This window comes from Penicillium arizonense (genome assembly GCF_001773325.1).
Source record: "Penicillium arizonense strain CBS 141311 chromosome Unknown PENARI_contig004, whole genome shotgun sequence".
Taxonomy (NCBI): Eukaryota; Fungi; Ascomycota; class Eurotiomycetes; order Eurotiales; family Aspergillaceae; genus Penicillium; species Penicillium arizonense.
The window spans coordinates 743,101-757,462 of NW_019173281.1; the positions used below are offsets into that span (position 1 = coordinate 743,101).

The window sequence follows — 14,362 nt, forward strand, 5'->3', positions numbered from 1 at the left end:
TTACCTGAATGAGTTAGTACCGTCTTACCCGTGCTTCAGCTTACAAGCCACGGTGGACTGACTCTCGGGGGAGGGATTCCAGGCCAAAAAGCCAACAATAGCGCTAGCGGGCCACCCGCAAGTGTAGTCTGACTTCCCCTTTCTTCTTTTGAGAGAGATAGTGCTGAGTCTTTGTATCTAGCAAAGGTTCCACTCATGTCAGATCATTTACGAGGCTCCCTATTGACTATATGATTTTTTTATTTTTCAATTTGTTTTGGATTTTGAAGGGGGATCCAAGTATTTATTCTAACCCATGCTGTTATAGTATCTTGGCTTTACACTAATCCTGCAGAGTTTGCAGCTTACTGCAAAGACACAAGCATAAATCCATGAATTCTTTTGTAAGATTAATTCCTTGACAAGTGCGGAAGTAGGTAAGCAGAGGCTCGAGCACTGTTACCACCGATCTCATTCCTCAGCGTCTGCCACTGGCGCTACGGGCCAAAGCCAGTTCCCGTCGTTGGTAGCCAATCCCTTTTGCACCGCTAACAACGCCTTCGAGAGACGTTGGCAAGCCTCGCCAGGACCGTCAGCAGAAAACGTAAAGACGTCTCCGGTAGATCTCCGGGTGATCGACTTGATTGGAACAACCATCGCCGCTGTTCCTGCAGCCAAGATTTCTGTGAAGTGTGGCAGTTCTAGGTACGGAATCTACACACAAGACATAATTTAGTAAGAGAGGAGATCAGCCAAAGCGATAAAACATACCGGTCGCAACTCTACCGCCCATCCAAATGAGCGTGCCAGTTCAACGCACGAAGTGCTGGTAACGCTTTTCAGAATCGAGGGAGAGCTGGGCACGACCAGCGTGTATGAGTTCCCAGTCTTCTTCAGTCCCAAGAACCCGGAAGTACTAAACTCATCAATCTGCGACTGTGTTCGGCTGTCGAGATGCAGTGTGATATGGAACCCTTCTGCTCGGGCTTTGTCACTCCACTTCAGCACAGGCGCATAGTTGCCCCCGACCTTAACATGGCCAACTCCTTGGGGTGCAGCCCGATCGAGCTCTTCCAGTACAAGTGCCGGCAAGGGTTGGACTCCATGGTATGCCTTATACGGCTGCACATACACGCAGAACCGGTAACCAGTCCCAGCAGACACGGCAAAGAACGCTTCTGACCCAAACACTAGAGGCCGGATGTATAACGCGGCATCGGATTCATGAGGGGGGACATACTCAGCATTGCGAGCCACTGCTAGATTGATGCTAGTCAAGAAGACACCTTCCGGGATTGCGGGAATGGCAATGGTCGAGCAAGAAAGTGCTAGACGAGCTGCATGATCTTTGGGTCGAAAGACTTGGATCTGGCCGTGAGGGTCGCGGTACGCTAAAGGCAGAGAACATTAGCAAGCTGCTTAAAGGTAGAACAAGGATAACCAAAACCTTTCATGCCCTCAAAGGCTTGTTGGCCTGCATTGGATAAGTTAGTTGCTAGAAACAGGGTTTTAAGAATACTGCAATCACCGTAGTTTAGCCCCGGTGATAATCCGTGAACCCGCAGCAATGGATCTTCCACAAAATGAGGCTTCGACCATTCTCCAGTCGCAACTGAGTACTCTGACTCGACATGGCCATTAACTTAAGTGGAGGGTCAGTCAAGAGTATAGATAGAGAGACACTTGAGTGACAGACCTTCCATAGGAGCAAGGCCCAGCTTGTTCCATTCTGCAACGCGGAGGCCAATTAGCACTAGCGGAAACCGAGAGTGGACTTAGTCCAGGGTGATACGTACCCAAGGATGCGAGAGGGGGAGGAGGAAAAGCAGCCATCGGAACGATATCCTGGTCAAGCAGAATGGGAACGAGGGGAACAAGGTAGCTCAAAATTATCAAGACGACGCAGGTGCCGATTATAGTTACAATCAATAATAGGAAGGCAGGACTATAGGTATATCTGTTCGTTTCTGGTCCTTTTTCCTGTTCTGGAACCAGCTGAGCATATTCGCGTATATTCACCTGCTGGGCGTTAGCTCGGGTCTGGAAGTCATGAAGATATTCGCGCCGGTCCATCTACAATGTACTAAGGATGCACAGCCCCGGCCAGTGTTACATCGTTGCATTGGGATTAAGGAGCTAGGATATGAAATTTGCTCGGTCGACTGGTTAAGATTACATGGCGTGCCAATGCCCTCTACATTTGTCCAGTGGAGACACTGCCTGGTTGGTCTGAGTTAATTCCACCAGTCTAATTCCTTCGGGGTTTGCACCTTGAGGCTGAAAAATTCTGTAAATAATCTCAACTAGCCCTAACAGAATCCAAAGTGAGCAAGGAACAAAAAAGTAGAATTAATTAATTATATGGGGTATAAGTATGGTTTTTTATTCTGAACCATACACGGTGGTATTAACGAAAATTACTAACTGAACGTATTACGTATATTACCGTCTTACCAGCTTACACGAAACATACATAGGATACAAGACATGCATGTGAACTGGAAGAACAGCATCAAACAGGAAGACAGTGAGATGGGGGCAGAAAATTTAATTTAGTATTTCCAGCCCTGTTCCAGCGTGCATAGTGAGCAAGAAAGCTGGGAGAGCCGGAGATCCATGCACGGTGAGACATATCCATGTCTATTTCGCCCTGCTGCTGTAGCAAGTTGCAAACTGGACAGGACGGAATCTCTCAACATCACTTCCTTGGGCCATTCTCTCTTTTTCAATTCCATAGCCCCGTTCAAACCTCCAATGGATGTACCACAGCTCGAAGCCATGCAGTGCCAATGGTCTGCATCAGCCTCAGTGTCGCCGGCATCGACTCCGCCAACCCCATGGGAGGAGGTTGAGCCATGTTCCCCGGTGTTTGAGGAGATCGTTCTCCACGTCAATAACATCCAATGCACTCTAAGGGTGCCACGAGGGATCGCTCGCAGGGGTCAGGAGCTTGTGCAGCAGTTCGTTTCAACGGCGGCCACTCTGGAGCCCTTGTCTTCTCTGGAACTGTGCTGCCTATTCATGCAATATATCATGCAGGGTATAACGCAGGAGAGACATGGAGATTTGGACATATCCGTTCTCCACCAAGTTTTAAATACGCTGCATGTTGATCTCCTCCAGAATGAGAATATCCACACTGTCCTGGCGTCGATGAACCAGGACAAGAACCGGGATCGACCCATCTTGCAGGCTTATTTTCAAGCATGCAGGGAAACAAGATCATCATGCGCTGTGGCGACCAGTAGCCTCCTTGCCGATGTTGATCAAGGTCATGCGCAGATCTTTGCTCTGTTCAATGGACAAGGCGTCGAGTCCTATTTTGACGAGCTGCTGGCGGCTTATGACATATATCATCCCCAGTTAGCTTCTTTCATTTATACGGTTTCCAACCCTCTCATCCACCTGGCACAGGAAGCTCAATTTAAACCACTGTTCCCGCATGGGCTGGATGTGGATTTATGGCTCCGAGTGCCGGAGTCTCGTCCAAATGCCTCCTACCTCGCCGACGCCCCAGTGAGCTTCCCGCTCATAGGGCTCTCCCAATTTGTGCAATATGCTATTGCATGTATCAACCTGGGCCAGTCCCCGGCAGAACTACGCCACGTGTTTGCTGGCGCTATTGGTCACTCTCAGGGCATCGTGGTGGCCTCTTTCATTGCCGCTGCCGATTCCTGGGATTCGCTCTGTAATGCAGCTCAGCAGGCGGTGGAATTGCTGTTCTGGATTGGCTGTCGATGCCGGCAGCAGTTGCAGGGCATATGCCCTGTTTCCATTCCATCCAACTGCATGCTCGGCATCAAGGGCCTCTCTCAAACCGAGCTCCAGCGTCACTTGGATGAACTCAACCTCCATTTGTCAGCCAAGGAAGCGGTTTACCTGGCCTTGGTAAATGGACCAGAGCAACTCGTCGTTGCCGGATTGCCTCTTTCATTGCGGGCGCTGGACCAGAAAATTAGCAAAGGCTACAATCAAGCCAAGTCTGCGAAGCGAATCCCCTTCAGCAAACGCCTTCCTGTCGTTCACACTAGATTCCTCGCCATCACGGCGCCGTTTCATTCGCCTTATCTCCAGGAAGCGGAAGATAAGCTCCAAAATGACCTTGCTGGCTTCTCTTTGTCTGGCTCGCAGCTAGCCTTCCCTGTGTTTCACACCGAAACTGCCGAGAATTTACAAGAAATTGAGAATGTTGTCCCTCACCTGATCAAGATGATTTGTACTCGACGAGTCGAATTTGAAAAGGTAGTAAACAACACCTTGATTGGAGCAACGCATGTCCTTGACTTTGGTCCTGGTGGTGAGGTTGGCATGGGAAGCCTGGTCAATCATCAGCGCGAGGGCACAGGACTACGCACTTTGATCATGAGTGCCGCTCGGGGAGCCACCAATAGTAACACTTCCAATCTGGGATTTTCAAGCGAGCTGTATGCCCACAACGTGGCAGCTCTCTACAACTCTATCTGGAATGCTGAGTTTTCTCCGCGTCTCATGCAGTTCCCTAGCGAGTCTCACTTGGTTGACACCAAGTTCAGCCGGCTACTAGGGGTCCCTCCGGTGATGGTTGCCGGCATGACTCCGACAACGACCGCCTCAGAGTTTGTAGCTGCTGTCATGAACGCCGGGTATCATGTCGAGTTAGGCTGTGGAGGATTTCCCGATCGCGACAGCATGCGTCGGGGTATCCTTGCCACAGCAGCAGAGATTTCCCCTGGCCGTGGCATTACATGCAATGTCATATATGCCAACCCCCGAGGCATGGCCTGGCAGATTCCCCTCTTGGTCGAGCTTAGCCAGTCCGGCGTCCCCATCACGGGCTTGACCATCGGTGCCGGCATTCCTTCACTGGAAATTATTCAGAGCTATCTGTCCGATCTGCCATTAAAGCATTTGGCTCTCAAGCCAGGTTCCAAAGAAGGCATCGATGGTGTCCTGGCCATTGCGCGGGCCAACCCTACATTCCCAATCATCTTACAGTGGACAGGCGGTCGGGGTGGTGGCCATCATTCCTCTGAAGACTTACATGAGCCGCTTCTAGACCGATATGCACAGATCCGCTCTCATCGCAACGTGATACTTGTTATCGGTAGTGGCTTCGGTGACGCCGAACAGACCTATCCCTACTTGGTTGGTTCCTGGTCCCAGGAGTATGGACGTGCGCCCATGCCGGTGGATGGCATCCTGTTGGGTAGCCGTGTTATGGCGGCTAAAGAAGCCCACACCAGTCCAGCCGTGAAGGAAGCTATTTGCAGTACCGCGGGCGTTGCAAATGAAGACTGGGAGCAAACGTACGAGCGCGCTGCCGGTGGAATTATTAGTGTACGCTCCGAAATGGGCGAGCCGATTCATAAGCTAGCCACACGCGGCGTCATCTTGTGGGCCGAATTGGACAAGTCGGTGTTCTCTTTGCCGCGGAATGAACAGAAGGCTGCTCTGCTCGCCCGCAAGACATATTACATCACACGTCTCAATAATGACTTCCAAAAAGTCTGGTTTGGCAGAAATGCCCGTGGTGAAGTAATCGATCTGCATGAGATGACCTACGCTGAAGTCTGGGACCGCATGGTCGAGTTGCTGTATCTGAAAGTGGCCCAACAGTACATCGACCCCTCATGGAAGGCATTGGTACGAGACTACACTCACCGGCTAGAGGAGAGACTGGGCGGGAGAAAGGAACATCCTGCCCTCCAAAGCGTGGAACAACTGGATGAGCCCGAGCAGTTCAGAGACCTCCTCTTCAGTCAGTATCCACAGGCTCACACCGATGTGCTGACAGCCGCCGATGTGGAATACATCCATCTAATTTCACGTCGCCGAGGGCAGAAGCCAGTCCCCTTCATCACGCTTTTCGACGAAGATTTCGAATACTGGTTCAAGAAAGACTCTCTGTGGCAGTCGGAGCGCTTGGAAGCCGTTGTTGGACAGGATGTCGGTCGCGTGTGTATATTGCATGGGCCAGTAGCCGCTAAATACACGCAAAGTGTCGATGAGCCAGTGCAAAATATTCTCGATAGCATTCACGACAAACACGTCTCGTGGATCCTGCGCGACAAATATGTGGGGGATCTCGCACGGATCCCCTCGGCAGATCAACGCAGCAGCCACCCCCGTTGGCCCGTTACGGGGGTTCATTTGGATGCAGAGCCTGACGGAAAGACAGTGAGGTATATCGTCTCCGAGAATCCGCCGTCGCCCGAGGTTTGGCTGGAATTATTGGCTGATACAACTGCTGCACCATGGTGTCGTGCTCTTCTCACCGAAAAGACCATTGTCCAGGACAAAACAGTTGTGGACAATCCTCTACCGAGATTGTTTGCCGCCAAACCAGGTCTGGTCGCTGAGATTTGCAATATACAAGCCCTAGAAAAGACAGAGATTCTGCTCAAGGAGATCGAAAGGGATGGCAAAGGCGCAGAGCATTTGCTGGCAATTTCCTCACTCCGCTGCAGCCCTGAGGGCCTGATTACTCTGACTCTCTCGGATCGGACGGTGGCAGGTCGGGCACCAGCTGACCTGGTCTTCCTATTCAACTACCAGCCATGTGGTGGTGCTCTCAGCATTCACGAGGTGATGCCAGACAGGAACCAGCGCATCAAGCAATTCTATCGGTCAATCTGGATCGGGAAGCATGGATTACCAGTTACCTCTGACTTCGTATTCCGGGGTCAAGATACTGTCCTAGACCGGGAGACAATTCGCAAATTTGCGCAGAGCGTATCAAATCGGAACCCGGTCTATTATAACTCCCGCCCCGATGACTTGCTGGTGGCTCCACTGGATCTGGCCATTGCAGTAGCTTGGAAGCCCCTCATGAGCAGCGTGTTCCCTGATGTGGCTTCAGGGGATATGCTCCGATTACTCCATCTCAGTGCCGGGTTCGAACTTTGTGATGGAGTCGCGCCATTGCGGGAGAGAGACCATCTCTCGGCGGATGGTCGTCTTGTGTCTGTGGCGGTCAAAAAAGGCTCTGGCAAAGTTGTGGAGGCGGAAGCAACCATCTATCGCGAGTGCATGCCGGTAGTCCGCTTGACGAGCAAATTCATTTTGCTTGGTTCCTACCCCGAAAATGAGCCAACGTTCGAGATCAGGGAGGAGAAGTGGCGCCTGCCGCTAGATTCGAAGAAACAGGTGGCTCTTCTTCGATCGAGGGCCTGGTTCAACCCAGAAGGAAAAGTCGACCTGCTAGATCATCTCCACCACACGGTAGATGTTCATACCACGAGCCGTACACGTTCTGTTGCCGCCGACTCAGGCCACGGGCTGGAGGTTGAGGGCCAGATCATCTGGCAGTCGGATTCAACATCAGAATCGGTGATCCTTGGGTCCATTATTTTCTCTGCCACTGCCATCGGTGCACGAAACCCTGTCACAGACTACTTGAAGCGACATGGGTCCTTGAGCTCAGGTGAAGACTGTCTCTTTGATGCTCCTCGACCTCTTGTTCAAGAGCTTCTGGTGACGGTCCCTGATGCCGGCAGCGAGTATGCCCGAGCATCTGGTGACTGCAATCCCATTCATCTGTCTAGTCTGTTTGCTAGCTACGCAGGCCATGAAACGCGGGTCACCCATGGCATGTTTACCAGCGGATATGTCCGTGGTCTGGTCGAATCATATCTCGCGCGCAACGATGTAGCTCGCATGCGATCGTGGTCATGCACATTTGACAACAAGGTCTGCGCCGGAGATCAACTGGCCATTCAGATCAACCATACGGGAATGTCTAGAGGGAAGATGCTAGTAACTGTCCAGGTGCTCAATGTTCGCACTGGGATCAAAGTACTTTCCGCACAGGCCAGCATTGAACAACCAAAGACGGCATATGTCTTTACAGGACAAGGCAGTCAGGAGCCAGGCATGGGGATGGCACTGTATGAGAGCAGTCTGTCTGCGCAAGAGATTTGGAAGACAGCAGACGAATTCTTTGAGAATACATATGGTAGGGATTCAGTGCAAGATTACTTGATATTCGATGACTGACAAAGACTAGGCTTTTCTATTACACACATCGTGCGCAACAACCCGAAAGAGCTAACAGTGCACTTCGGTGGATCTCGAGGCCGTGCCATTCGAGAGAACTACATCTCGCTCACGTTTGATGCAGTGGACGACGATGGCAAGACCACCTGCCAGCCCGTCTTCCCCAATATCACAAGATCAAGTCGCTTCCACCGCTTCCGATCTGTCGATGGCCTGCTCCATGAAACCCAATTCACACAGCCAGCGCTGGCGTTGATGGAAATTGCACGTTTCGAAGACATGCGGCGTCGAGGAGTGGTTGAAGAAGCGAGTCAGTTTGCTGGGCATTCTCTCGGTGAATACGTAGCCCTCACAGCAATGGGACGCATTTTCTCAGTCCAAAAAGTTGCTGGTTTGGTCTTTTATCGGGGTCTCAGCATGCAAAATGCAGTCCAGCAGGACCCGCAAGGGGCTACTCAATACTCGATGTGTGCCGTCAACCCCACTCGAGTGTCAAAGACATTTAGCCAAGATGACTTGAAGTGGTGTGTAGCTGAGATTGCGCGACAAACTGGAGGGTTGTTGGAGATTGTCAATTACAATGTCCTCCACCTCCAGTATGTATGCGCTGGCGATGTAAGTAATTCTTTGGTTTTTCTCCTTTCTCACTCCCTTGTCCTTCTACATATACTAATTATTCCATAGCTCCGGGGACTGGCAACTCTGACAGAGCTTATGAATGCACTGGCGTCGCGTTCCCTGGGTATGCAGTCCAAACCAGATATACAGCGCTTTATCCAGGAATCTCTGGCAGGATTGGATATTCGGACAGGGCCAGTGGTTCTCCAACGAGGACGAGCTACTATCCCCCTCAAGGTGAACGTGCCGTTCCACAGCAGTCTTCTCCGTCCCGGTGTCCAGTCTTTCCGACAGTTCTTGAGTCGCAATTTGGCGGAGTCTTCCATCCAGCCTGATCGATTGGTGGGTAAATACATTCCTAATCTCACTGCGAGGCCGTTTGAGCTTTCCAGAACATACGTTGAAAGCGTACTTGCGCTCACTGAGAGCCCTGTCTTGGAGACTCTCCTCTGCAATGTAAGTTTTCCCCCCTCTGACCCAGCTGCCGCTGTTGCTAACCAAGGATGCTCACAGTGGGAATCCATGGAAAATGGGGGTTACGATGAACAAGTTCTGTTTCCTTGGTAAAAATTGGGTCATTGCAGTCTTGTCTTTTTTTGTAAAATGCACCTACGCTATAATGAAAATCGAATACACTATATCCCGAATCCTAGCTATCCTGTAAGGTTGATGGTTTTCTCGGCGTAGAAAACCTATCGTGGACTATGTATGAGGAAGATGAAGGAGCAATTTCTTGCTTCGTGATGATTTGCTTTTTTCATTGTCCTATGTTATTCGTCAGGTGCACCCCTAGTTAACTCATACAGTCGTAGGCCATACATCCTTTTAGAAGCCTATTTCTATACAATTCTACATAATCAACCAGAGGCACTTGAAAGTGGGCAAGAAAGAGGCGAAAAAAGTCAGGCCAATGTAGGGCGAAAATAGTGCATAAAACACTACACTCGCTTCGAGGCCTTTGTGCACCGTCCAAAACTTCATCAGTGGCACTGTGTACAAATTTATAACACCTGGTGTCCTTTACGTTCTAAAAGAAATTGGTTTGATAATTATCCAGAATTGCATGGCATCTACACCAACATCACCCATGTACAGCTCCTTAGGAGAGCCATACTCCATCGAGTTCTGCTCTCTCTTTTGGCGTTTATGATGCTTTCACAAGACCGTTTACCTGACATTTTTAAGTTTGGCTTGTCACAATATATATTTGCATAGGATCATCCAAAGCCCTTATTTTGAAGCAAAACTCATGAACAGGCTTTGACACTCCCATTCGAATATATATATTGAAATGGGGATCGCATGATGACAGTCTGGCATAGCAGACGGGTCGATATCAATGGAGAGAGAACGCAACCAACCACTCCCATACCCAGCTCAGGCGTAGAGAGCGGTCTTTGTAGGTGTCTATCGTACTGGACTTGAAGCTATACCATGAATGAAGAATCTGGTGGAGGACTGTAGTCATATTGAGGATGGTGGGATCATGCTCCTATCTCTAGACGGAGAGGACTGCATATCTCCTGAGCCTTTGTGATACCTCAGGCCACTAACGTACTACTGTCACTAGTTTAACCACTACAATATGTATAGACGCTGTAGTGAAGAGACTTCCGAATTATCATAGTTTAGTCTTCTCCTAGAGGTCAACGATAACATCTCAAGCCACCGGTGCTACTCTATTCCCTCGGACACACCGAATGATCCACAAACAGAGCTGACAGATTCAGCTCCAGGCAGTACTCTATGGCCAATTATCGCCCCCAATTCTCAAGACACTGTGGCCCCCAAAAAGGCAGGAACGGAAAGTGGGCAATTCAAACCCCTTGATATTTACGACCTAGTTCTTACATCCTACCATGCTCCAAATAAGCCCAAGCCGAGACGTCTGCAATGCAGATGGCCAGATGATTGGGAACAATTGCACGGGTCTCACGAGACGAGATCGTTTGGCGTTCCCCACTTGGGACACGAGGTAGTTCATTCTACGTGACATCGGCTGAGTGATACCAATGCCCCAACTCGTGGCAAAATGGTATGATTTAATTGCATGCGGGATATTTCCATGTGGCATTGCATGATCCAGTTCTAGAAAGTGGATAGACTGCATGCAGGAGAGTGGATGATTTCAGTGACTCACTTGGAATATGCAACTATTTCTCAAGCAGATACAAAGCTGCTCATTCCTATAACGTATAGTTTAGACGAGCAGAGCGGCTTAAAGCTGCTAGGCACGCCTGGCTGAAGAGTTAGTGCTTATATCAAGGCGGACTTAATTGGGTTCCCGCCATATTCGCCATTCAATTAGGTCGTCCCACAATGGCAAGTATATTTAGACTTTCTGATATGTTTCAACCTCGTAAACATGGGTATTTTGGCTTGATTGCTGGTATACTACTCTGACGCTTACTATCCTTTACCATGACTGTTTTTGATATACGCAGGTGTATGGCCATGTATCGTGGTATTGTATTGTATTATATACAAGACGTATGACAATACAACGGGTAGGCGATACTGTAGGAATATTTCGCTCAACTTAGCCTGAAAAACGTACCGGGATGTTACCCATTTTCCTTGAAAGTAGTAATTTTGTTTAAAAAAAAAAAAAAAAAGAAAAAGGGTCAACTACATACCTGCAATCATCGGTTATATCGTTCCACGTGGGGAGAGGATAACATGGTGGAACGCATTTCCAATTGACCTGCATCTTCCGCGCATGAACCAAGAAGAGGCCCGCGTGCACCCAGTCTCTCCTTTCTTTTTATTTATTCTCCGAGCCTTTGATGGGAAGAGCCTCTGACTGTCAGTACTGTGCCCTCACGATGATCTTTCCTCAATGGATCTCCCCCCTCGCCGTCCGGGTGCTGATCCTGGGGTTCGTGGCACTGGTAGTCAATGTAAAACCCTCTCACAGTTATTTCTGTGCTCTTCCCTCTCTGTTAAACCTGGCTAACCTATAGATATAGGTCGTGGTTGTGGTTACTTATCGAATCTTCTTTCACCCTTTGGCAAAATATCCAGGGCCATGGCTGGCAAAGATCAGCAATCTTTACGCTGGGTATCACTCTTGGCGAGGTGACCTTCACGTGGATATGTGGAGATGCCATGAGGAATATGGGGATTTTGTTCGATATGCACCAAATGGACTTTTGGTCAACACGGTCAAGGGCCTCCATGGTACGCTTTTGTCCATTTGCATAATCGAGATGGCTTGCTAACGAACGGGTAAAATATAGATGTCTATGGCCACGGCAAGAACTTCCAAAAATCCCAGAAATATGCCGCTATGGTTCATCGAGCACCCAACACTTTGACGGTGATCGACAAGAAAAAGCATGGCAAGAAAAGAAGAGTCATTAGTCAGGCCTTTTCAGATAACACACTTAAATCGTACGAAAGTGTGATTCTTGAGCAAGTTCAGCATTTGTGCAATGCGCTGCGAAAGGGCAGTGATGGTCAACCCGTTCCTATTCATTCTTGGTCCCCTGCTAAGGATATTGGTCATCTAAGTATGCGCTATGATTCAATTGTGTTCCAGTTCAACGGCTGACTAGGCTATATTAGGTGATTATTTTACCTTCGATGTGATGAGCAACGTTATCTTTGGAGTACCATGGTCTACTCAACGGGATCCAAAATATCGCTTTGTTCCGGATGTCATTGAAAAATCTAACGTGCGGGTTGGTGCATTGTCTCAGGCGCCTGAGCTGGCCATATTGAGGCTCGACAAGTTCTTGTTCCCTGAGGCCATTAAGGCTCGGGATAAATTTATTCATTTTGTGGAGGAAATGCTTCGCCAGGGAATTCAATGCGCAACTAAGTCAGGAAAGGGGGCATTCGCAACCTTGAGTAAGGCGATTGACCCTGAGACTGGCCTACCTCTTCGCATGAAGGAGCTCGCAGGAGAGAGTGCCACTCTCATTGTTGCCGGTAAGAGGGAAACAGGAGTTGGTTAGGTTTATTTACTGACTGGGTCATTCTCCTTGACAAACAGGCACTGATACCACCTCGACTGCCTTGGCAGCTTGTTTCTTCTATCTGACACATCATCCCGATGCACTTGCACGGGCAGCCGCCGAAATTCGCAGTGTGTTCGACGCTCCAGATCAGATCAGTATGGGCCCAAAGATGCACCAGTGTGTGTTTTTGCGTGCGTGCATTGAGGAGAGCATGCGCTTATCCCCCTCTGCGGCAAGCTCGTTGTGGCGAGAGGTGACTGACACGGGTGCTGAGGTGGACGGAGAGTTTCTTCCACCCGGGGTAGACGTGGGGACTTGCATTTACAGCATTCATCACAATCCAGTCTACTATCCGCAGCCCTTCACTTTCTGTCCTGAGAGATGGATTGCCAAGCAAGCGCAGCTCATCCAGAGCGACGTCGACCTGGCTAGGTCTGCGTTCAACCCCTTCTCCATTGGGCCCCGTAGCTGCATTGGCAAAGGCCTGGCGTACGTGGAACTGCATCTAGTGCTCTCGCATGTCCTTTGGGCATTCGATCTGCAACTGGCGCCAGGGGAGCTGGGTCACGTTGGCGAGGGCCACGAGGATGGTCCTATTGGGCGGCAAAGAGTCAACGAATTTCAGATTTTCGACCATCTGACAGCTGCTAAAATGGGGCCATTCTTGGAGTTCAAACCCCGTATATAGTTATGGGAAGAGGAGGAAGGACCGTCGCTGGTGTCTCAAGGATTGCTGAGGAAAAGAGCAGGAGAGAGAGGAGACGTCTGCTCTCGCAAAATGGCGGATCAAAATGCCGCATATGAGAAACCTGAAGTTGTACGAATGCCACTCGAAGCTATAGGCCGCGAATATGATTTAGTTGCGTTCAATGCGATACGCGTCAAATACTCCTTGTTCCAATTCAGAATTGCGGGTTGCGATATGTATTCTTGCGGGAAAGGCTCCACTTAGACAATGAGCCATTTTTTGCGTTGAATGTTATATTTATACCGAGACATTGCAGAACGGCCCCGGACAGGAGTCGGAAGAGTAGGAAAAGTCAATTGTAATTCAAGCGTGTATCTATACCTACAGCACATTGAATAGTTGTTTAATTAAGAAAAATTGCTTCGCATTCAAGCGAATTGCTCACACAATGAATCCGGCGTCTAGATGGCATCCATGCTAGTTTCCGTCAGAGTAAATCAGCTCAGTGGTAAGGCCTTTCCACACGAGGTCAGTCTTGCAACTTCAACCGCCCCAGCTGCTGTAATTAGGGCTGGGGCACGCACGCCATTTCGTCTGAATAAGCCGCATGACCAATTTAATCAGTACTGAGGTACTTAGTAGTATACTGGCCCACAATGACCGTAAGTTATAATAGAAATACCTGTGGTGCCACTAGTAGTAATACTAGCGCAAGGCCTGCGGAGCAATACTGGTACGATTGGAAATAATACCGTAAATACAAGGAGTAATACAAAATGTAAACATGTACCGATGCAAGACCTCGGTTTCGGACCAGACAATACTGTACCAGTACCCATACCGTAACAGCCACGGTGACTTTCGTATCGAGTCTGGTACCCTCACTCACCACCTAGTGGGGAGAAGATGGGGGCGATTCATTTAGGACGCGGCGAGTTTGAATCACACTAATGCAAGGCTAATGGAACTAATAAAAAATGATAATAAACGGGATGGGTTGTCAAGCGAGCACGAGGTAAGAGATAGGAGAGATGCTTACGGAGCTTATTCAACGCCTATTATATACGCCTCCTGCTTGAGACAAGTTTGGCTATTGAAAGGACAAAATAGCGAGACGAAGTGCAGGTGTACTTGCGTATTG

At 49.4% G+C, this 14,362-nt stretch overlaps 3 protein-coding genes across 3 annotated transcripts; 2 read left to right on the forward strand and 1 right to left on the reverse strand.

Moving 5' to 3' along the window:
• Positions 1-450: 450 nt before the first annotated feature.
• Positions 451-1,812, reverse strand: PENARI_c004G04820 (uncharacterized protein; the record flags this gene model as incomplete). The annotated part of the gene is made up of 6 exons (XM_022629108.1): positions 451-693; positions 751-1,370; positions 1,427-1,453; positions 1,508-1,621; positions 1,676-1,708; positions 1,776-1,812. 6 exons carry the CDS (start codon positions 1,810-1,812, stop codon positions 451-453), a joined length of 1,074 nt encoding a protein of 357 aa, XP_022490919.1.
• A 921-nt stretch (positions 1,813-2,733) lies between these two features.
• PENARI_c004G09587 (uncharacterized protein) lies at positions 2,734-9,138 on the forward strand (the record flags this gene model as incomplete). Its single annotated transcript, XM_022629353.1, has 4 exons — positions 2,734-7,912; positions 7,964-8,568; positions 8,638-9,027; positions 9,085-9,138. The coding sequence occupies 4 exons, from the start codon at positions 2,734-2,736 to the stop codon at positions 9,136-9,138; spliced, it is 6,228 nt and encodes a 2,075-aa protein (XP_022490634.1).
• Positions 9,139-11,410: 2,272 nt separating this feature from the next.
• Positions 11,411-13,221, forward strand: PENARI_c004G05578 (cytochrome P450; the record flags this gene model as incomplete). Its single annotated transcript, XM_022629143.1, has 5 exons — positions 11,411-11,449; positions 11,541-11,751; positions 11,811-12,083; positions 12,139-12,504; positions 12,569-13,221. The coding sequence occupies 5 exons, from the start codon at positions 11,411-11,413 to the stop codon at positions 13,219-13,221; spliced, it is 1,542 nt and encodes a 513-aa protein (XP_022491162.1).
• Between the last annotated feature and the right edge of the window lie 1,141 nt (positions 13,222-14,362).